Here is a 23,055-nt window from a genome sequence, read left to right on the forward strand (position 1 = left end):
CTCAGGAACATGTGCCTGGGGCTGCAGGTGCGGGTTCGGTGGGGAAGGGGGTCCTCGGAGGGGCAAAGCGGGGGTAGGAGGGCGTTGGCTGAGTCAAGGGGAGTAGCACTTGTACGCAGGTATTCTTGGGGGGCGGCCCCCTCACTTCCAGCCATGGGAAGGGCTCGGGCGGCCGAAACCGGCGCACTGGGCGAAGTCTCACTGTGGTATTGGGTACAACAGGTCAGTGACTCAGTTCCCAAAGGAACACCGAGTGCTGAGCTGGGGGCTTTTTTGATGTGTTTGTTTTGTTTTCGTTTGTTTGACAGTTGCCAGACTATGTTTAAACTTCTGATTATGCTCAGCCAACTGCCTGTTACCTTTACCTTTCCTCATTGCATTACAAGCCTGAAGGACTCCAGGCATGCTGAAGAAGGTAAGCACACCCTCAATTTCAAAGAACAGTCTCCTGGAAGTCAGAGTTGCATATGACATTTCAGGAAAGAAAGTGTCTAGTTTGAATCCTACTGTAGATAGGATTCAATTGTAATTTATTTTGTGGTTTGCTTGGTAATAGGATTGTTGGGTTTTTGCCCCTGCTGTTTTGGTGTGGTTTTTAAAAAACTACAGTTGCTACAAACATGTTTCTGCGAATCTCTTGATAAATACAAAGGCCTAGTTTGTGGTTAAGCTGAATGGAAAGCAGTTTCAACTTCTGGAAATCACTGAGTGCGGTTTTTACTCCTAGATGAGGCTCTGTGTTAATTATAATGAGCGTAATTACTTACTCTTCCTGGAAAGATAGACAGAGAATGGAGATCTTGTCTGGACTTGTGAGGCCCAGGGCAAATTACCTAATCCCTTTTGGGCTTGAATTTCTTCAGCTGTGAAATGAGGCTGGGAAACAGAAAGCTTTCTGGGGTACAGATGTCTAAATTTTGATGATCTGATTAAAGGCAGAGGTGGAAAGAAGCATGCGTTTGGGACTTGCTAGCCTAGAAGGCTACACTTTTTGAGTTACATTGCACAGACTTAGACCTGAGCCCACAAGTGAAAAGGCAATCCTAGGGGGGAAAAACAAAAGGCCAGAGAAAAGGTCTTTGAATCTCAGTTTCTTCTCCTTGTCTAAACCTTGTGCTTCTTCATGCAAGGTTAACCCCTTGGATCTCCAGCCTTCTCTCTGTTACATTCCTTTATCCCTCTCCATCAGATCCTACTCTCAGCTCATTTTCGTTAAGGAAGGATCTGTTACACTAATACCCTTGGCTGAGTTATTAATGATTAATACACCTTACTGTGTTAAACAAACTCAAGAGTATGTGTGTGTGCTTTAAGATAAGCCAATAATATCTTTAACACCAAGGACTCAACACTGCTGTATCTAGGTAATTAGATAGGCTAGCTAGTGAGACAAGGAAAGGCATTCTCCTTGGTACCTCTCAAAAGGAACAATATATATACATCCACCCATATACATAAGCTGATGGCTCACATTCAGTAGAACCAGACACTGCTCCTCAAAATGATTATGAGTCTATTTATGCATTCATTCACATGACAAACCACAAACTGTGGAAGGAATTTGAAGATCATACTTAAGTGGGGAGGGCTAGAGGTATCCATGGGAAAGTATTTTACATATGTAAAAAGGTTTGTTCATTTCTTCAAATAGTAATCTCTGCCCTGTGAAACTTTTCATCTGGTATGGGAAACAGAGTGTAAACAGATAATCTCCGTAAATTCTGTAACAGAGGTAAGAACAGAGAGCTCGACGAGCTGAGAAAAAATGAAGTAGGAGGAAGTTTGGAGAGCTCTATCACATAGAAGCCAGTGCTTTCTGTCTCCAAATAAATGTAGGCAGTCCTCAGGTCATGACCGACATCTGGTAGTAAATGTCCCTTTAGGTAGGATTTGTGGGTAGATTGGAACAGGTGCATATGTATGGTTCTTATTTAGCCTTGCTTTAAAGAAACAAGAGCTCTGATGTAGTCATCGGTAGGCTGTAGGCAGTAGGCTGTTGTGCAGCTAACCAAAAGACCGTGTCTCCATCTCCAGTGGTTTGGATCCACCAGCTGCTCCTTGGGAGAAAGATGAGTGTCTCCTCGTTATGATTTACAGCCTCAGAAATCCAGAGGAGGGTCGTTAAGAGTCAGAACTGACAGGATGGCAGTGAGTTTGAGGTTTTTTAAAACAAGAAGATACTGAAAGCCTTTCCTGTGACTGTAAAGCAGGGTGTGCAGCAAGTGAAGATGATTGTAGTAAAAAATTTGTTTTGACTAGGAGTTTATGCCCGTGTTACAAAATGAGGACATATATGCAAAACATTAAAAGGCAAAAAAAATATGGCTCTAAATCCACATTTCATAACCTAGTGACTTAGATAAATGATAGATAGAAGAAAAGTAACAGGAAAGAGACCCTAGGCCAGAGAGTAGAGTTAAAAATTATTTGAGCTTATTTAGATTTAAGTTTCTTTAGAGAGCTGGGGTAGCCTTGGAAGAAGGGAGAGGCAGTCTTCTGTGTGATTTACTGCCTCAGAAAACCCACTGAAGGGTCACCTATTACTAGGTTTAGACTCTTAAGACAAACAACAACAACTTAGTGGTCTAGTGGATAAGGCACTACTCTGCCAGCCCAAAGGCAGGCAGTTCCAATCTATCAGCTGGTCTATGGAAGAAAGATGGAAAGATGTAGAAGAAATCTCCTGTGAGATTTCCAGCCTCTGAAAATCCACTGAAGGGTCAACTATGAGTCAGTTCCAACTCAAAAGCAATGAGTTAATTATTAATTTATTTAGAAAATATGAGATGGAATAGGATGTGAATGGAATATCTGTACTGTTAGATTTGAAAGAGTAGAATATACGGACAGCCTCTAAAATAAAATAAGACAAGAGAAATTGGAAATAGGTGGAGAATCTGAGAAACTAAGGAAAAAAGTACATTAAAAAGATCAGTGTATTCTCCAGCCAAGACCAAGGAGAAAACAGGAACGCTCTGTGGGATCCAAGAATACTGAAGGAGCAGGGAAGTTTACTTTTTTTCTCCTAGAAGCAAAATCAGATTATTTAGAATGCAGATAATAAAAGGAAGTATTTGTCCTGAGATCGTAAGGAAACTGAAACTCAAAATTCATTGCCATTGGCTGAGTATGACACATAATGACCCTTCCATAAAGTTTTCAAGGTAGTAAATCTTAATGGGAGGAGACTGATGTTACACGGAGCACCTGGTAGATTCAAACCACCAACCTCACAGTTAGAAAGCTTGTAACACACTATGCCACCAGGATTCAGAAAGAATGCAGGTGTGAATTTTATCTGGCTCTGAAGAGTGACAAAATCACAACTTTCACACTCAGAACTATCACAGAACAGCCGTTAGAAGGCACATTTAATACAGAGTAAGGACAATTTTTTGGCATAAATATAATGTTGGGAAATATAACTCAGTGGGACACAGTTATTAATCCTTTTGTGACTGTTATTTCACTCAGTATAATGTCCTCTAGACCCATCCATGTTGGAAGTGTTTCACCAGTGCTTTATGTTTTTCAGTGCTGCATGATACTCCGTTGTATGAATGTACCACAAATTCTCTATCCATTTATTGATGGGCACTTGAACTATTTCCATCTCTTTGCGCTTTTGAATAATGCTGCAGTAAACATGAGTGTGCATGCATCTCTCTGTGTCTCAGCTTTAATTTCTTTAGGGTGCATTGACAGTACTGGAATAGCTGGATCAAATTTCTATTTTCAGTTTTTAAAGGAAATGTCAGACTGTCTTCCTTAGTAGTTGTACCATTTTTCATCCCCACCAGCTGTGCATGAGCATTCCAATCTCTTGGAATCCTCCTAATATTTGCTGTTTGCTATCCTGTTGAACTTTGTTGTTGTTGCTGGGGTTAGTCCATAACTCTCCCATGACTTGATACTAATTAGTCTCAGTCAGGGAAAAAGGGAACCAAACCTTTAGAAATAGAAAAGTCTAACTTGTCATTTATTGGAAAAATTAATTATTTGGAGGAAAAAATGATATTGAAATAACTTTCATTTGTGTTGAACTTTTTGGACATAACCCACATGTGAGGAATTATGCTAATGTTTATATTTCTTTTGTAGCAATTATCTTTAATGAAGATAATTTTAGCACATTTTTGTAGCAATTATCTTTAATGAAGATAATTTTATTGCATTTTAAAATCATACAAGAGAGTTAGTGAGATACAGTTCAGCCATGTCAACAGAATTACTCACTTTTTCTACAACTACAGTTGTTTTTATCTGTTTTATTGATAGCTAACATATTTTCTCTCTTCATTAGTCTTTACTTCAAAAGAAGAAGCAAACTTGTTTGTACATCGGCGCCTCTTATACAACAGATTTGATCTGGAACTCTTCACCCCTGGTAACCTAGAGAGAGAATGCATCGAAGAACTTTGTAATTATGAGGAAGCAAGAGAAATTTTCATGGATGATGATAAAACGGTAATTTTATTATGTTGACTGGAAATTTAAATTTTACTTAATTTAGTATTTTAAGAAAATTAGGCACACTTTGTATTTTAAGAAAATTCAGGACTGACTACCTATTATATCTTTCTACTTCTTTAAACTACTTATTAACTTATTTAGACTTGATTTTATACTTAATTGTGTTCATAGTAATTCTGGAGCTCTAATAGCGTAGTCTGTAGGGGGTTACACGCCTAACCAAAAGGCTGTACCTCTCTAAAGGTTCAAATCCACCTGTGGCTCCTTGGGAGAGAGATAGTTAATCTCCAGTCCTATGATTTACAGTCTTGGACACCTCATGGAGTGTAACGTAATAGTTGGTTTTAACCTGAAGGTAATTAGTTGGTTTTTATAGTAATTAGAAAATTATAAACTATAGTGAGTGTTTAATATTTATTATATTAAAAATAATCATGATGAGGGATGAATCAAACTCAAACATTTTCATTAGTTCTCTACTTTACAGAGACTTGTTGTTCTTAGTTGCCATCAAGTTAATTCATTTTACTTAAAATATCAATAAATAATATCTGTTAACCTTGTTAAAGAAACAACCAGCACTGTCCCTGTTATATAATCTTATGTAAACCAAACCCACAACTGTTGAGTCCAATGGTGACCTTTCATTGTGTTTTCAAGGGTATGATAACATCTTAACAGGAGACTACTTCATTTTTCTACTTCAAAGTGGCTAGAAGATTCAAACTTCTGACCTTTTCAGTTAGCAGCTCTTTACTTAGCTACAATATCATCAGGGCTTTTACTCTTTGCACATTAAGTTATCCCTCACTCATTCATTCCTTCTTTAAGAATCCTATATTACTCTTTGGTCAATAAAGACCTTTCTATGTATCTTTCTCCTAAGGCAGATCTGCTGATAATGATGGAACCTAATTTTTCCTTCTTCCATAGAAGGTCTCCTACATATCTTTGCCATATCTGTTAAGAGAGGGGAAACTAAGCAAACACTATTGTTAAGCTTCTCAGAGTTTTACCATGAAAAAAATATATCCGCTTTTATTCTATCAAGTAACAGGGAATTTAATTGTGGAGATACTGTTCCTCAATAAATAAATACCTTTCATTAAAAACTAGCTAATAGAGGGCCCACTCTATGTAGACAGGTTCGGACTCTTTGATATCAGGGAGCTCTGGTGGTCTAGTCCGTAGAGAGCTGTGCTCCCAACCTAAAGGTATTGTCTCTCTGGTGATTCAGATCCACCAGTAGCTCTGAGGGAGAAAGATGGGCAGTTTCCTCCTGTGTGATTTATAGCTCCCAAAAAACGCACTGGAGGGTCAGCATTGGGTCTGTTGCAACTCAACAGCAATGAGTTTGAGTTTGAGTTTGCGTTTTGAGTTTTGTCATGAGGCAACACAATAAAATATCAACAGCCACAGCTTCTGACTTTGGAACTTTCACCAACCCTGTCAAATGAGTTATCTTTCCATTACTCCACATGAATTATTATTAGGATAGTAGCGAACCTGTTCTTCAGAAATGGGATAGTCTAACTTGTCATTTATTGGGAAAAGGGATTACCTGGAGAGAAAAATGTGATGCTTGGGTAGGGAGTTTTGGGCAGGTGAAGGGAGATTAAATCTGATGCCATTAAGTTGGTTCAGACTCACAGTGTTCCATAGTGACAAAGCAAAACTGGCCCCTAGAGTTTCTAAGAATATCACCATTAATGGAAACAAACTACTTAATCTTTCTCTTGAGAACCAGCAGATGGATTCAACCTACTGACCTTTTGGCTGGCATCCAAACACTTAATTAACCATTGCGACACCACGGTTCCTCCAGGGGGAAAACAGCAAAATATAATAACAGAGAGTTGGAATGTGCAGTAATCTGCTGACCAGTTCCAGAGAAGGCAGAAGCAGTAGTGAGTGGGACTTTAACTAGAGTGAGTCAAACCCACCACCAGATTGAATAAACTAGTACATGCAAAAAATTTACCAGCCTGGGTTTTGGTCATTGAGATCAAATAAAATAATACTGCAGAAAGTAAATAAACTCGGAAATTTTACCTTCTTCACAGATGCTATTCTGGCAGGAATATTCAACTAAAGGCCCAACCACAAAATCAGGTAAGGCAAGAACTGATCAGATTGAATGTTTTCCTCACTCTGTATTGTATGGTATTGTATTACATCTTAGTCGTATTGGTTAAGCTTAGTTGTTGTTCAATATCCACACCTTGTAAATCCAAAGAGGACTTCACAATTATATGACAGGCCATCTAAGAGAGAAGGCTGGATTCATCTATTTACACAGTGAAAATCAAGTTTGGTGAGATACTCGAGAAATGAGATAATAGGCTTAAAGCGGCTTCAGACAACACAGCTTAGTCAAGACTTGCACAGAATAAAAGCAGGATTCCAGTGGTTTCAAATGGTAAACTCTATTTCCTTCCCCCCCTTTTTTACCATTTATAATGGTAAGATACTTATGCTAGGGAAATGTAAGTGGTTGGTAAGAACTAAGTCACATAGAAAAAAAGGGATAACTTTTATCTGTATTGGTCATTACTAGCTGAATATTTTTCCCCCAACTCTTCTTATATTCCCTTTGAGTAGGGTTCCAAAAAGAAGGGTGGTTATACTACACTGTAGCTGCTTGACAAATTTATCTTAATAATCTCAAATATGTCCAGTTGAACAAAAATATATCTGTCCTACTCAGTGTTATGAATTATCCATTTAATATGAACTATTTGAAATAAATTAAAGCATTACCTTTGAGCTGTGATGCTGGAGAGAAGCACTGAATATACCATGGACTGCTAGGAGAACAAACAAGTTTGTTCTGGAGAGGGTGAAGCCAGGCTGCTCCTTGGAGGCAAGGATTCTGAAGCTTCATCTGATATACTTTGAACATGTTGCAAAGCAGGATAAGTCCTTGGAGAGGGACGTCATGCTTGGGAAGGTGGAGGGACAGTGCAGGAGAGAAGACCCTTGATGAGCTGGATTGATTCAGTCACTGAGGTAATGGGGATAGGTGTGTCAGAGACAATAAGATTGGAAAGAGATAGAGCAGGATTTAAGGCTGTTGTACATAGAGTAACTATGAGTCACAGGCGATTCGACGACACATAACAACAACAACCATAACTAGGGCAATTAGAAAATATCATTTAAAAATTTCTTAGGTTGTGTCTGTAGCAGTCTAAAATTGACCAAATATGCAATCAAAATGCATTAATGATAATTGGTGACTGAAATGCAAAAGTTAGAAACACTGAGAGGGAAGGGTAGTGAGTGAGAAGGACTTGGAGCACTTGCAGAAGTGCTTCAATATGGATTGCATCTCAACATTAAGAAAACAAAAATTCTCACCACTGGACCAGTAGGCAACATCATGATAGATGGAGAAAAGATTGAGACTGTCAGTGATTTCGTCTTACTTGGATCCTCAGTCAGTACCCTTCATACTAGTAGACAGGAGATCAGGAGACATGCTGCACTGTGAAAATCTGTAATCAGGGACCAAATTATTGAGCAACAATGATGTTAGTTTGATGTTAGTCTTTTCAGTCACTTGCTATGCATCTGAGTTAATGAGTAAGGATGACAGAAGAATTGATGTCTTTTGGAATGTGGTGCTGGAGAAGAGTACTGAATGTCCCTGAATATGGACTGCCAAAAGAACAAAAAGCTATTTCTGGGAGAGGGTATAGCCAGAGTGCTCCTTGAAGTCAAAGATGAGGAAGCTTCGTGTCACATACTTTGGGCTTGTTACTAGGAGAAGTTATTCCTTGGAGAGGAACATCATGCTTGGGAAGGTGGAGAGATGGTGAAGGAGAGGATGACTACAGCAATGGGCTTGAGTGTGTCAGAGATTGTGAGAATGGCACTGGATAGGACAGGGTTCAGATCTGTTGTTCCTAGGGTTGCTATGAGTTGTATTCAACTTGACAGCACTTAATAACAATGACAATTACTAGGTGCTTAACAGTGTGCAACAGTAATCATACACCTAGACCTAGTATGAAATACATAAAAACCACATGTTCTTTTCATTTGTTTTATTTATGTAATCTTAATAATTTCTCTTAAGATGATAACAGAGAGAAAATTGATGTTATGGGCCTACTGACTGGGCTGATTGCTGCTGGAGTGTTTTTGGTATTTTTTGGATTACTTGGCTACTATTTTTGTATCACTAAATGTAACAGACAACAGCATCAAGGGTAAGTACCAAACAAAAATCTGTATTTATTATATATTTTATATTACTCTTTTAAATGGATCATATAAAAGGCTAGGGATTTAAAAAAAAATAAATAAACGTTTTGCTTTGGAATAAGTCTAGACTTACAGGGAAATGTGAAAAATAGTAGTGTGTTCCTACATACCCTTTACCTTATTTACTCTTCTCCCATTGTTCTTTGCTATAGTGCATTTGTCAGAACTAAGAAACTGATATCAATGCATTCCTATTTGCTAAATTCCATAATTCATTTAGATTTCACTGGTTTTCCCTTGGTAAATATTATATTTACTTAACATATGTCTCCAGTTTTCTGTGGTCGAGAACAATGTTTTAGTTGTTTGGCTGCCTAATTTACATGCATAAATTGAAGCTACATACTAAATTACACTTACATAAATAAGATAAGGATATTGCTTCTAAATTCCTTCAAAAGAATAGAAAACCTTTGCAGGTGTTAACTTGATTTTTCAGTAAGTGAGGGATCTGATGTGTAGTGGTTAAACACTTGGCTGCTAACCAAAAGGTTAATAGTTCAAACCCATTAGCTCCTCCTCAGGAAAAAAAGACCTGGTAACCTGCTACCAGAAAGGTTATAGCCTAGAAATCACATGGGGAAATTATTCTGTGTCCTCAGAGTCACTGACAATTGACTCAGTGACACAGGGCAAGAAGCAGGAAGCAGATCCCCTTGGACCCACTAACTTTCCAGAAGCAAGAAGTCCCATAGTTCAGTCTCCATCACAGAGGTAATAGATCTAGATATGTGGTCACCCAAGTAGAAACCATGTAACTGGCTTTTTAATTTCGTTGTTTTTATTGATAGGTTCAATTAAACAAAAACAAATAAAATTAAATGGTTACTACTTAAGAATAAATAGCACACTAATATAGTACGTTGATATCTACAAATGCTATCATTTTTTGCATAATAGAACCTAAATACCCTTATTAAAATAAAAAGGGTCCCCCTGTATCTAAGTATAGAAATGTTGTTGCAGTATAATGTGAAGTCAGAACTGCCTTGTAACTGACCCTCCAGCAGGTTTTCAAAGGCAATAAATCACACAGAAGATTGCCCATCTTTCTCCTGTAGAGCAATTGGTGGATTCAATTCTTGCCTTTGGGTTGGCAGAACAACTTCTTACTACCAAGTCACTAGAGCTCCCTAAGTATAGAAATAGCTTAATGTTAGAGAACTGAACTAAACAGGCTGTTAGAGATTGATGCTTTTATATTATCACTCATACTCCCAAGTTCATTGAACAAACTCATGGTGGTGATGATACTCCTTCTCAATGATACCTTAGTTATTTAACTTACCTTTGCTACAAATAAGTAATTTTTTTATCTCTGCAATAAAATAGTCTACCAGCCTTTTTGTTAATAATAACACTATGCCACTGGGGCTCCTACCACATATTAAGTAAAATGAAAATTGTGCAAAACAACAGAAGTAAAATGTAAATTGTACAAAACAACAGATGTATATGCTTCAAAAAAATATCAACAGCATGAAACACAAACTTAATACTGAAGGACTGACTGTTCCAAAATAAAGCCCACTAGAAAGAAATGATAACTGCTGCAAGGTGGGCTCCTCGCTCGAGTCATGAGGGGGGAAAAGCCAGAATAAAAATTACTATAAAGACGATGGGGGCAAATTCAAATTGGGAATTGGGACTGGCTCTTCCATGAATAAGCCTGGTGATGTAGTGCAAAAGGTCTGTGATTCAACTCCACCAGGTGCTCCAGAGAGAAAAATGGACAGTCTCTTAGAAAAAATATTTCCAGACTCTGGAACCTGCTGGCAAGTCCGCTGTATGAGTTGGTACTGCCATGTTTTATGACTTTAGAAAGAAATGTCTCTTCTGGGTTCTTTTTTGCAACTTGCCTTTGTCACTTACCAGTATGTCTTAGATATAGTTCCTGGGCAGTACTTGTAAATCAGTAAGATAGTCTCTGAAATATATTTTGGAGAGTTAGCATTTTATTTGTATTTGATAAAGTATTTTTTCATTCCAAAATGTTACAAAATAAGATTCCTTTTGAAAAAACACTAGTCTTAGCACAATATCTGTTTGTGGGGAAAGAACTTGAGATATCCCTATCCTAGATGGAGTTATAGTATAAACTCAAACTCATTGCCATAGAGTAAGAACTAACTCATACAGCTGACCCACCAGCAGTATTTCAAGGCTGTAAATCATACCGGAGTAGATTGCCCATCCTTATTCTGCAGAGCCAGTGTTGGATTCCAACTACCAGAGAGGCATGGACTTCGGGTTAGCAGCTCACCTCTTTAGAGACTATACCACCAAAGGTTCTAGTTATAGTATAGTGGAGTATGTGAGCTCAGGAAGCAGATTACTGTTGTTTTTAGGTGCTGTCAAACTGGTCCAGATTCATACTATCAGAATGAAATGATGCCTGGGCCACATGGCAAGACCGCCTGGGTTCAAGCCTTTGGTACTTAGCTCTTTGACTTTATACTATTTAAATGTGGATTCTACCTCAGATTCTCTCAATTATTAAATTTGGCATAAAATTAAAGCAAACAGTTCTAGTTAGTCTCCTTGTAGGGCATGAAATTTAGAGGATTTTAATGGGGCTGGTTTTCCAAGAAGATTGAACCACAGGAGCAGAGAAGGGTCTATCAAGACCAGTGTATAGGGGAGAAAAGCCAAACCACATAGTGCTGTCAAGTTGAAACAATCATAGCTGACTCTCTATTGGGTTTCTGATGGTATAAATTGAACAGAAGGTGACTGCCCATTTTTCTCCCTCTGAGCCAGGTGCTTTGGGTTAGCAGCTCAACTCTCTATGGACTAGCTCACCAGAGCTCCCATAAGAAAGGATAAGAAAAAATAGTCTTAACCAGGGATGAAGTAGCTCTGATGAAAGGAGCTTTGATGGCTTTGCCTATAGGGTAAAGCACCACTAACTCCATGCTAGCACCTCTCTGGTGGTTAAAATTCAACAGTGGCTTCTCAGGGGAAAGATGGACAATCTCCTTCTATCCAGCCTGGAAACCACTGGAGAGTCAGCTTTGAGTTGGTTCTAAATTTCTGGTGATGAGGTGAGAGGGATGAAGAATAGCAGGAAAATGGATGGTGTGATAGCCATAGGAAATTTCCATTTGAGTTGCCAGACAAAAAGAGACCACTTAAGCAAAATGTTTAAAGGGATATGGTCTTTGAGAAAAGTTTTGAAAACAAGACAATGTGAATAGTCTTGGGAACACAGAGGTGGGTAGACAATACTGGCTTCATGGAACTTACAACCTAGTTGCCTTAAGTAACTTGTACTAGATCAGAAAGAAAGTGAGGATAGAGGAAAGCCAGTAAGGATGCTAGTGAAGAAGTTCACATAGGAGATCATGCGTCTGGAATTATCTTTGAGGAAGAAGAATCTGAAGAGCTTGATGTCTAATTAGAAAGATAGGAGATGCTGGAAGAATGTGAGTTGAACCTAAGCTTCCATGCTAAAGGAATAGAATAAACATGTATGTGCAGTGCATGTGTGTATATGTGTATTTGTTTTTAAATGCTATCAAGTTGGTTTTAACTTATCATGACCTTGTATGACAGAATAGAACTTCTCCATTGTGCCTTGTTTTCTAAGCTCCATGCTCAGAAAAGTGGAGGATCAATGAAAAAGGGGTAGACCCTTCACCATCAATAAGATGGATTGACATACTGACTACAGCAATGGGCTCTAGAGTGGCAGAGATGATGAGAATGGTGAAAGTTAGCACAGGGTTCAGATGTGTTGTTCGTAGAATTGCTATGAGTATTGCTTGACTCGACAGCACCTAACAACAAAAACAGTCTTTACAAGAACAAATCACTAGGTCTTTCTCCTACAAAACTGTGGGTGGGTTTGAACTGCCAGTCTTTCAATTAGAAGTTGAGTGTTTAACCATTGCAGCACTAAGACACATTGTATGTGTGTGCACATGCGATCACATGTGTATATATACAATTTTTATGTGTGTTAAATATATATACTATAATATCTTTGCCTGTTTGGTGGGGGCGGTTAATTTTTTTTTTTTTTTTCAGTTTTTCTTTGCCTGGTTTTGGTATTAGGTTTATGCTTGCTTCATAGAATGACTCTTGTAGTGTTCCTTCTTTTTCAATTTTTTTTTAAATAATTTAAGTAGAATTGGTGATAGATCCTCTCTGCACATTTGGTAGAATTCAGCTCTAAAGAATTCATCTGGTCCAGGACTTTTCTTATGAGAAAGTCTTTTTATGACCTGTTCAATTTCTTCTTTTGTGGTGGCTCTGTTCAAGTGTTCTATATCTGTCATTGTCAATCTGGGTAGAACATGTGTTTCAAAGAGTTTGTCCATTTCCTCTAGGTTTTTAAATATATCAGAGTATAGCTTTTCATAGTATTCTGATACTATCAATTTAATTTCATAATATATGTACTGTATGTGTATATTCTATTTATGTGCTCTTGAGTTGAAACCTACTCATACCTGACCCTCTAACAGATTTTCAGAGACTGTAAATAGAACTACCTGTCTTTAGGTTGACAGCACAACTCCTTATGCACTAGGCCACCTGGACTCCCATATATGTGTACAGGAGATAGATACACACACATACACAATGGTGAGAAGGAAAAACTAATTTGGATTTTGTAAGAATGAAATGGCATGTGTCATAGAGCTAAGAAGAAGAGGTAAGCATTTATAGCTACTGATGCAGAATTGAAATTTCTCTCTTGGACTATTAAAATGAAATCAAGGCAAATTCTTTGATTTAAAGGACAGAAATTTAAAGAATGTTGGCAGTCAAGAGACCGAAAGAAGGAGACAGCAAAGAGGATAGGGGATAGAGACAACAGTAATTGTAATTTTAGCCCCAATCAGGAATTCCTCAAAAGTTTACTGAGGCTTTATGGGACCTATGAGCGCGGACTAAGAATTTGTCAAAGACTTTCATAATGTCAGTAAAAATCTTGAGATGAGAGATCATAAAGTCAATAAAAATATTGAGAGAAAATAAGGAATAATTTGTTTAATTTTTTTCCTCACCATTTTCAATCTTTTAATTTCTATTAATGTCTCTTATTTAGTAGACAGGAAAAGAGCAAGATCTATCCATTTTCCACAGCCTCTTACTAACGTTTTATTCAGTATGGCTTCTGCCACAAAATGAACCTTAGTGGAACCCTAGTGTTTTGCTGCTAACTGAAAGGTTGAATTTTCTTTGGAAACCCTATGGGCATTTGCATTCCGTCCTATAATGTCATTAGGAATCAGAATTCACTTGACAGCAGTGGGTTTGGTTTTCTCATTTTCCTCCACAAGCTGGGTTGGCCTTGGGAACTTACAGGTTAATTAATGAAAAAATGGGCCAAAATTATCTTTGGAGACTCATCTAGCCTTTTACCCATCTTCCTACCTCCATTCTCTCCTTGTTTTTATCTAGTTCACAGTGTTTTTATGAAATACTTTGTGCCTGGCCTTGTGGTAATAATTTCACCTAAGGTCTCCTGTGATAGCACATTTATTATGCAATGTGTGCATACCTGACATTATCTTCTCTTTTCTCCTCTGTTTCTCTTCATTTTTTTCCTTTTCTGTGTCACTACTGTCTTCCAACTTCATGTCTCTGGCACCTTCTTCCTAGGGTGAGAAGAGAAACATAACTCAAAGACATTAGGAAGGAACACAGGGTGCTGTGATCATGAGTCTATTTTGTGTATAACTGTAAAATAAGTAAACCCCAGGATCTTTTGTTGAAAAGTGAGATTGATTAAGCTTTTTGTACCATGTAATGCTTGACAGTTCACAGGTAATTTTTATATTGTCTCCCTTTTATCCTCACAGCAATCCTTTGAGTTTTCAGAGGTAGCAGATATTCATTTCAAACTAGGTTTATGAGAATCACTATTCCAAAAAGAATTGACTGACACTGAAAAAGTTCAGATAGTACCATATGAGCAGGAGCCAATGATAATGAAGGAAGAAGTAGACGATGCATTGATGGCGTTGGCAAAAAATAAGGCTCTGGAACTGATGGGATACCAATTGACTTGTTTCAATTAATAGATGCAGCTGAGCTCTGGTGGCCTAGTGGCAAGAAACTGCACTGTAATCCCAGCGGTACATGGTTCAAATCCACCGGATGCTCTGCTAGAAAAGGAGGGGCAATCCCCTCTTGTACCAGTCATTTCTGATTTGATAGTACACACACACAAAAATAATAAAATTTTTTAAAAAACCTAATTTTAAAAAAACAACCACAAAGAACACACACACACACACACACACACACAGATGCAGGCTGTGCCAAGCAATTTGGATGACAGCTATCTGGCCAATGGATTGGAAGGGGGTCCATATTTGTTCCCATTCCCAAAAAAGGCGATCTAACTAAATGTGGAAACTATCAAACAATATCATTAATATCATATGCAAGCAAAATACTGCTGAAGATCATTCATAAATGGCTTGAACAGCATATAGGTATGGAACTGCCAGTTCAAGCAGGATTTAGAAGAGGCCATGACACCAGGATATCATGGCTGATATCTGATGTATCCTAGCTGAAAGTAGAGAATACCAGAAGAATGTCTAGTTGTGCTTTATTGACTATGCAAAGCATTTGACTGTGTCGATCATAATAAGTTATGACTAACATTGGAAGAATGGGAATCCCAAAGAATTTAATTGTACTCATGCAGAACCTGTCCCTACACCAGGAGGCTGTTGTGCAAACAGAGCAAGGGAATGCTATGTTCCCCTTAAAATTAAGAAGGGACTATGTCAGGTTGTATTCTCTCTCCATACCTATTCAATCTGTATGCTGAGCAAATTATCCAAGAAGCTGGACTCTATAAAGAGGAATGTGGCATCAGGATCATCGATACTGCTTTCTGCAGATGACACAACCTTGCTTGCTGAGAGTGAGGAGGACTTGAAGCTCTTGTTGCAAAAGATCAAGAATGCAGACTTCAATATGAATGGTCAAGAAAATAAAGATTCTCACTACTGGACCAATAGGCAACATCATGGTAGATGGGGGAAAGAATGAAACTGTCAACAACTTCATCTTAGTTAGATGCACAATTAACACCCTTCTTCCCAGCAGTCAGGAAACCGGGAGACTTATAGGAAAATCTGTAGTTAGGGTCTTCTCCAAATTATTAAAGCATAATGATGTCAGTTTGAGGACTAAGATGAATCTGATTCAGGCCATGGTCTTTCAGATCACTTGCTATGCATCTGAAAGCTGGACAGTGAATAAGGATTACAGAAAAAGAACTGATGCCTTTGGGCTGTGGTTTTGGAGAAGACTGAACAACCCATGGACAGCCAAAAAATATGTCTTGGACAGGGTGCAGCCAGAGTGCGCTCTGGAGGCAAAGATAATGAATGAGGATTTGCCTCACATACTTCAGGCATGTTGCTAGGAGGAGCTATTCCTTGGAGAGGGACATGGTTCTCAGAAAAGTGTAACGTCAGCAAAGGAAGATCCTTGGTCAGGTGGATTGACACAGTGATTGCTACAGTGGGCTCTAATGTGTCAGGAAATGTGAGGATGGCACAGGATAGGACAGGGTTCAGATCTTTTGTTCATAGGGTCAAAATGGGTCATACTTGACAGCACCCAACAACAACAACAGATGTACTCTGGTAGTGCTGTGGTTAAAGCAGTTGGATCTAACCAGAAGTTTGAACCCTCTAGCTACTCCACAGGCAACAGATGAAGCAGGGTGCTTCCAAAAAGATCTGTATATGTATAGTGTGGCAACCAAAGAAGCAGTTCTCCTCTCTCCTACAGAACCACTCTGATTCAAAATTTACTTGAGAATGAGGGGGTTTACTAAATGTTCTCTTATGGTAGGGTTAACTTAAATACTGACTAAACTACATTTGTTGAGTGTTCCTAGGGTTTTCAAAGGCCTGTTATTTAGGAAGTAGGTGGCCCTCCTGCTTCCTAGTCTGTCTCAATCAAGAAGTTTCACCAAAACCTGTCCATGATGGGAAACCTTTATGGCATCTGACACATCAGTGGCACAGATTTCAATATCACAGCAACCTCAAGTTATCTAAGTACAGCAAACTGACAGACAAGTGCTGCACCACTTAGAACAACATTCTCTCCAAACACAATCAATACCAAAGGCCCACCTACCAGATCCTATTTGCCTACATAAGAGGCTTCCCACCCACCGCTGATTGTAAATTAAATCAGAAACAGTTAATCAGAGACTCCAAAGATCACACTGGAGTGTCAAGAATCCAAATCTAAAGGAAAACATGTTGAAATAAAAGAGCTTAACAGACAATTTCAAAGGGCAGCTTAGGAAGAAAAAGCAAAGTATTATAATGGAGTGTGCAAAGAGCTGGAATTGGAGAATAGAAATACAAGAACTCACTCTGCATTTCTCAAGTTGAAAGAACTGAAAAATAAACTTAAACCTCCTGTCATAATATTGAAAGATGCTATGGGCAATATATCGAATGACCCAAAAAGCATCAAAAGAAGATGGAGGGAATACACAGAATCACTGTACCAGAAAAAAATTGATTTAACATTGAAAAATTTCAGATATCATCATATGAGCAGGAGCCAGTGGTAATGAAGGAGGAAGTAGAAGGTGCATTGTAGGCATTGGCAAAAAAATAAGGCCCCAGGAATCAATGGGATACCAACTGATTTGTTTCAATTAACAGATGTAGCCTTGGATGCACTCACCACTGTATGCCAGGAAATTTGGAGGACAGCTGTCTGAACAATGGAATGGAAAAGGTCCTTATTTGTTCCCATTCCCAAGAAAGGTGATCTAACTGAATGTGGAGATTATCGAACAGTATCACTGATATCATATGCAAGCAAAATACTGCTGAAGATCATTTAAAAATGGCTGGGATAGTACATAGATAATGAACTGCCAGAAGTTCAAGCAGGATTTAAAAGAAACAGTGGCAACAGGGATATCATTGCTGAAATCAGATGGATCCCGGCTGATAGTAGAGAATACCGAAAGAATGTCTATTTGTGCTTTCTTGACTATGCAAAAGCATTTGACTATGTAGATCATGATATGTTGTGGCTGACATTGAGAAGAAAGGGAATCCCAAAGTATTTGTGCTCATGCAGAACCTATACCTGGACCAGGAGGCTACTGTGTGAACAGAGCAGGGGAGCACTGTATGGTTTGGAATTGGGAAGGAAGTGTCCCAGGGTTGTATTCTCTCTCCATTCCTATTCAATCTGTATGCTGAGTAAATTATCTGAGAAGCTGGACTTTATGAGGAGGAATGTAACATCAGGATTGGAGAGAGACTCATAAATAACCTGCTTTATTCAGATAACACAATCTTGCTTGCTCAAAGTGAGGAGGACTTGAAGCACTTGCTGCAGAAGATCAAGGAATGCACTTTCGTTATGGATTGCATCTCAATGTCAGGTAAAAAAAAAAACATTCTTACCATTGGACCAATAGGAAGCATGATGGATGGAAAGGAGATTAAAACTGTCAAAGGCTTCATCTTGCTTGGATCCACAATTAACACCCTTGGTATGAGCAGTCAGGAAATAAGGAGATGCACGGCACTGCAGTTAGAGACCTTTCCAAATTACTGAGTAGTGATGTCAGTTTGAAGACAAAGGTGTGTCTGATTCAGGCAGTAATCTTTCCAGTTGCTAGCTATGCATCCAAGACCTGGACAATGAATAAGGATGACAGAAAATTAATGTCTTTTAGCTGTGGTGTTGGAGAACAGCACTGAACATACAATGGACAGCCAAGAGAATGAACAGATATGTCTTGGAGAAGGTGCAGCTGGAATGCTCATTAGAAGCAAGGAGGATGAGGCTTCACCTTACATACTTGTTGCTAGGAGATGCTAGTCCTTGGAGGACACAATGCTGCGAAGGGTGGAGGATCGGTGAAGAAAAGGAAGATCCTCAGCCAGGTGGATTGATACGGTGACTGCTGCAATGGGCTCTTGTGTTTCAAGAAGTGTGAGGATGTTCAGATCTTTTGTTCATAGGGTCACTACTCGACGGCACCTAACAACAACAAACTACATTTCATCCACTTTCCCAAGAAATTCTTCAGCAGAAACATTTGTTCTTTTAGTCTATTTTGCTAGTCTTGAGGTAGAAGCAGGGGGCAAAAGGATATTTAAGAAAGAAACAAGTGAAAAATAAGACCATTGTGAGAAAAGTTTGCCTCATTCCTCTGAAAAATGTGCCAAGAAATAGAAAACAAGATCTTTTTATTTCCCAGTTCTTATATTTTTGTGCAGAAAAACAGGCATGATACGGGGCCTGTTTATTTGAAATGTTACTTTCTATTTTTGAAATTAAGCTACCCGATCTATGAAAGATCGGTGGATCAGAAGAAACTGTGCTGCTATTATTACATTATTTCTATATGCTAACCTCTTAAAGTCAGTGTGGAAAAATCTATGTGTTCAGAGCAAACTTTTCATCACAAGCTAACGAGTGTGGCAGTTGATGTGTGCACTGGGAATATGTGTCAGATTTCTGACGAGGGAGATTGTGTTGAACTCTCAGAGTACACATGTGATCCTCTCTGTCCCCTGTAAAGTCGTTAAGGCCAGTTTCCTAAATTTGCAGACTTCTTGCTTTTCTTCTCTCTCTGTGATTTTTCTCTCCCTCCCTTCAATTTCAGATCTCATTGTTTTCTCTCAAATGACATAAGTGTTCTAAAGTGGAAATTGACTGACCTGGTTTTGGAAAATACAGTATTTTGAGTCTGTTAATTCTTTTTTAGTGGGAAGAATATTGTATATACTGACTGACTGTTGGAGCTAAATTGTGAGTTCTAATTCTCTTAACACAGCCAAACTATATGGACTTAAATTATGTGTAGAAAATTCATAGAAAGTCAACTTCATAGCCTTAAACAAAGCAACAGGATAATGTTTACATTCTAATTTGTAATTTACAAATAAAAAAGGTGTAACCAAATTCAAGTTTTATTTCACCCTTCACTGGTTGGTTTTTATCAAAGTTGTGGGACTGAACTTGTATGGCCTTGAGCCAGTTCTCACTCATAACCACCTTATAGGACAGAGTAGAACTTCTCACAGGCTTTCCTAGGCTGTTATCCTTACAGGAGATGATCTTCTCTTCCTTAGAGCCCCTGTGCATTTCGAACCATCAACCTTTCAGTTAGCAGTGCTGAACCACTGTGTTACCAGGATTCCTTGGTAAGACTGAAAAAGAAAAAGAGAAAGGGAGACAGATTGTGTGTGTTCTGGTGGCATATTTTGTAGAGAGCTGCAGTACAAACTGCAAAACTTCTCTTCTCTGGTGATTCCAATCCATCAGGTGCTCCCCAGAGAAAGATGGGCAGTCCTCTCTTGTACAGCTCACAACCTTGTAACTCAATAGAGGAGCAGCTGTGAGTCAGAATGAGTTTGAGTCTCTGTGTGTGTGTGGGGGGGGGGGGTATGTACCTGAGTTGAAACCAGTGGAAGAAGGAGGAAAATATATTCTGAGAAAGGAAACAATACCAGTTAAATCAGAGGCTGAGAATTCATTGCATGTTCAAGGTAGTTTCAAAAGTCAGCTTTGACAAGAGGAGAGGCCTATAAAAAGTAAGGTGAGGCCAGAATAAAAGGGGTTTTGAAAAGAAGGAGCTAAAAAGTAGGCTGCAGGTTAGACTCTTGAGAAGAAGAAAAAATTAAAAGTACCATTGAGAAGATCCTCATGGCAGCAGGGGTGCAGGAAGAAATAGAAGAGGAAAAATAGCATCATTGTAATTCGTTATCTCTGACATCTCTAGTCCTTCAGCTTGGAGACTTTCAATAAAAGCCTTGTTTTGGTCTTGTATTTCCAGACAGTTTTCACTCATGAAAACAGTGGTTGTTATGTACCAACAAGTCAGAACCAATGCATAGCTGACTTTTCAGAGGCAATAAATTGCACAGGAAGATTGCCCATCTTTTTCCTTTGGAGCAGCTGGTAGATTCAAACCATGTGCTTTTGGGTTGGCAGCACAGCTTCTTACCATTAGGAGTTACCAGAGTTCCTTCAAGAGGGAAAGAAAGGGAAATTATCATGTTTTGAGTCCTTTCTTTATTTAGAATACCAGGTCCTGTTTGCATATAACATTTTATTTCACCCACACAAAGTAACTATGAGGAGATAGCTATTGTTCTATTTTGGAGAGGAAGTAATTGATATGCAGGTTATAATTTGCTTTTGGCTGCCAACCAAAAGGCCACACTCATTATCAGAGTCTGTTCCAACTCCTGGTGACCATGTGTGTTAGAAAAGAACTTCTCCATAGAATTTTCTTAAAAGCACCTTGGTTGGACTAGAGAAAGAGAGAGAGAGACTGTTTATGTTCTGTGGTGTAGTTCAGAGAGAGTTGCACTGTTGTGTACCATAGAGTTGGAAGCGACCCATAGCTGAACCTCCAGCAGGTTTTCAGAGGCAGTTAATCACACGGGAGGAGATTGCCCATCCTTCTCCCGTGGAGCAGCTGGCCTCTAACCACATAACTTTGGGATTGCAGCACAGCTTCTTGCCACAAGGCCACCAGAGTTGCACTACTAACCCCCAAACTGCTCTTCTCTGGTGATTCAAATCTATCAGTTGCTCCTCAGAGACAAATGGGCTATATCTCCTTCTGTGTAGTTTGTTGGTTTTTTTTGGTTGTTTTTTTTTTTTTTTTTTTTTTTTTTTTTTTTTCAGTTCAATGAAAGAGACTTTATTGAGGGCCCAGGGACATGGGGCTCAGAAGAAGGCCACCTGCAAGAGGCAAGGGAGCCAGTGAAGAGAGGGCTCTTATTTGACCTTCTTCTTGGGGTGCAGGTTGTTGATGTGCCCACACTTCTTGCGGCAATTGACAGCACGGGGATGCAGGCGAGCATAACACTTGCAGCAGATCATCTTGTCGCAGTTGTATTTCTGGGCGAGCTGACGCAAGGAAGGCTCAATAATGCCACCACAGAGACGCAGCACCAGATGCAGGGTGGACTCTTTCTGGATGTTGTAGTCTGAGAGTGTACGGCCATCCTCTAGTTGTTTGCCTGCAAATATCAGACGCTGCTGGTCAGGAGGGATGCCCTCCTTGTCTTGGATTTTGGCTTTGACATTCTCGATGGTGTCGCTGGGCTCGACCTCAAGAGTGATGGTCTTGCCAGTCAGGGTCTTCACAAAGATCTGCATCTTTGCGTCTGCCGCTTGGCCGCCTCGCTGTAGAGAAAGAGCCCCTCTGTGTAGTTTTCAACTTTGTAACTCTATAGTCTGTTCTGACTCTGTGGTACACAACAGCAACTCGATAGAGGTTTAGCTATCAGAACCAACCTGAGACCAGTGGGGGTTTTCATAAAGACTATAACCTATACGGGATCAAATCTCCATGCTTTTCTTCTATAACTCCACACAGTGGGTTTGAACAACCAATCTTTATGTTAATTGTTCTTGTTGTTATGTGCTGGCAAGTCATAACTAACTCATAGCGGACATTCCAGCAGGTTTTCAAAAGCTGTGAACTACACCAGAGGATATTGTCTTTCTTTCTCCCTCAGATCAGTTTTTGGATTCAAATTCCTGGCCTTTGGATTAGCAGTACAATGTTTTACCAGTAGGCCACCAGAGCCCCCTTAGGTTAGGTGGTTAGCTACAGACCATATGCACTGCCCAGGGACCTTCCTTTGGCCTCCTTACTATGAAACCTGTGTCTGACTTCAAAGCTCTTAATCTTTTTACTATACTAAAACTTTTCTAGTTTGTGGGTAACATAAAAGTTATTAAGCCTAATAAATTCGGTTCAACTTTATCAACACAGTCCACAGAACTTTTAAGGATTTTTAAAATACCGCCTTCTTAACTTAAAAATGCTGCCTTTCCGTGACCTAAAAGCTGTCTGTTTGTGTAGTCCCTCAGCTACGCACGTAAGAAGAGGCAGGCACACTCCCTCCATCATTTTCAGAAGACCTGAGGAAGCCGTCTTATCTCCATTGCCGACTTCTGTGGAGGACACTGAATTACCTTCTTACGAACAGGCAGTGGCACTGACCAGAAAACACAATGCCTCGCCGCCACCACCATATCCTGGGCCAGCAAAAGGGTTTAGGGTATTTAAAAAATCTATGTCACACCCATCTCATTAAGCCCATCTTGTCATCTGGGTGGTAGAGGACGTTTGTTACTTGAATGGTTCATTCTCCCTGAGTCAAAAAAGACATGTGCGTACAACCCTTGATGACTAACTGCAGGGAGCAGAGAAGGAGTAAGTACTGCACCCTGCAAATTTTGTCTGCATTTTGGACCCGAACATGACATCATCACCTTGATCGGAAACTTTGACTTCATATACTTGCAGTGAGAACA

The 23,055-nt window shown here is 39.2% G+C and overlaps 1 protein-coding gene and 1 pseudogene across 1 annotated transcript; one reads left to right on the forward strand and one right to left on the reverse strand.

Moving 5' to 3' along the window:
• The first annotated feature begins 318 nt into the window (after positions 1–318).
• Positions 319–22,835, forward strand: PRRG4 (proline rich Gla (G-carboxyglutamic acid) 4 (transmembrane)). Its single transcript, XM_006883734.1, has 5 exons — positions 319–415; positions 4,304–4,467; positions 6,537–6,585; positions 8,555–8,687; positions 22,601–22,835. Exons 1-5 carry the CDS (start codon positions 319–321, stop codon positions 22,833–22,835), a joined length of 678 nt encoding a protein of 225 aa, XP_006883796.1.
• On the reverse strand, positions 21,505–21,915 carry LOC102845524 (annotated as a pseudogene).
• Positions 22,836–23,055: the final 220 nt, after the last annotated feature.

This window comes from Elephantulus edwardii, unplaced genomic scaffold (genome assembly GCF_000299155.1).
Source record: "Elephantulus edwardii isolate Elephantulus edwardi_28Jun2011 unplaced genomic scaffold, EleEdw1.0 scaffold00029, whole genome shotgun sequence".
Lineage (NCBI taxonomy): Eukaryota > Metazoa > Chordata > Mammalia > Macroscelidea > Macroscelididae > Elephantulus > Elephantulus edwardii.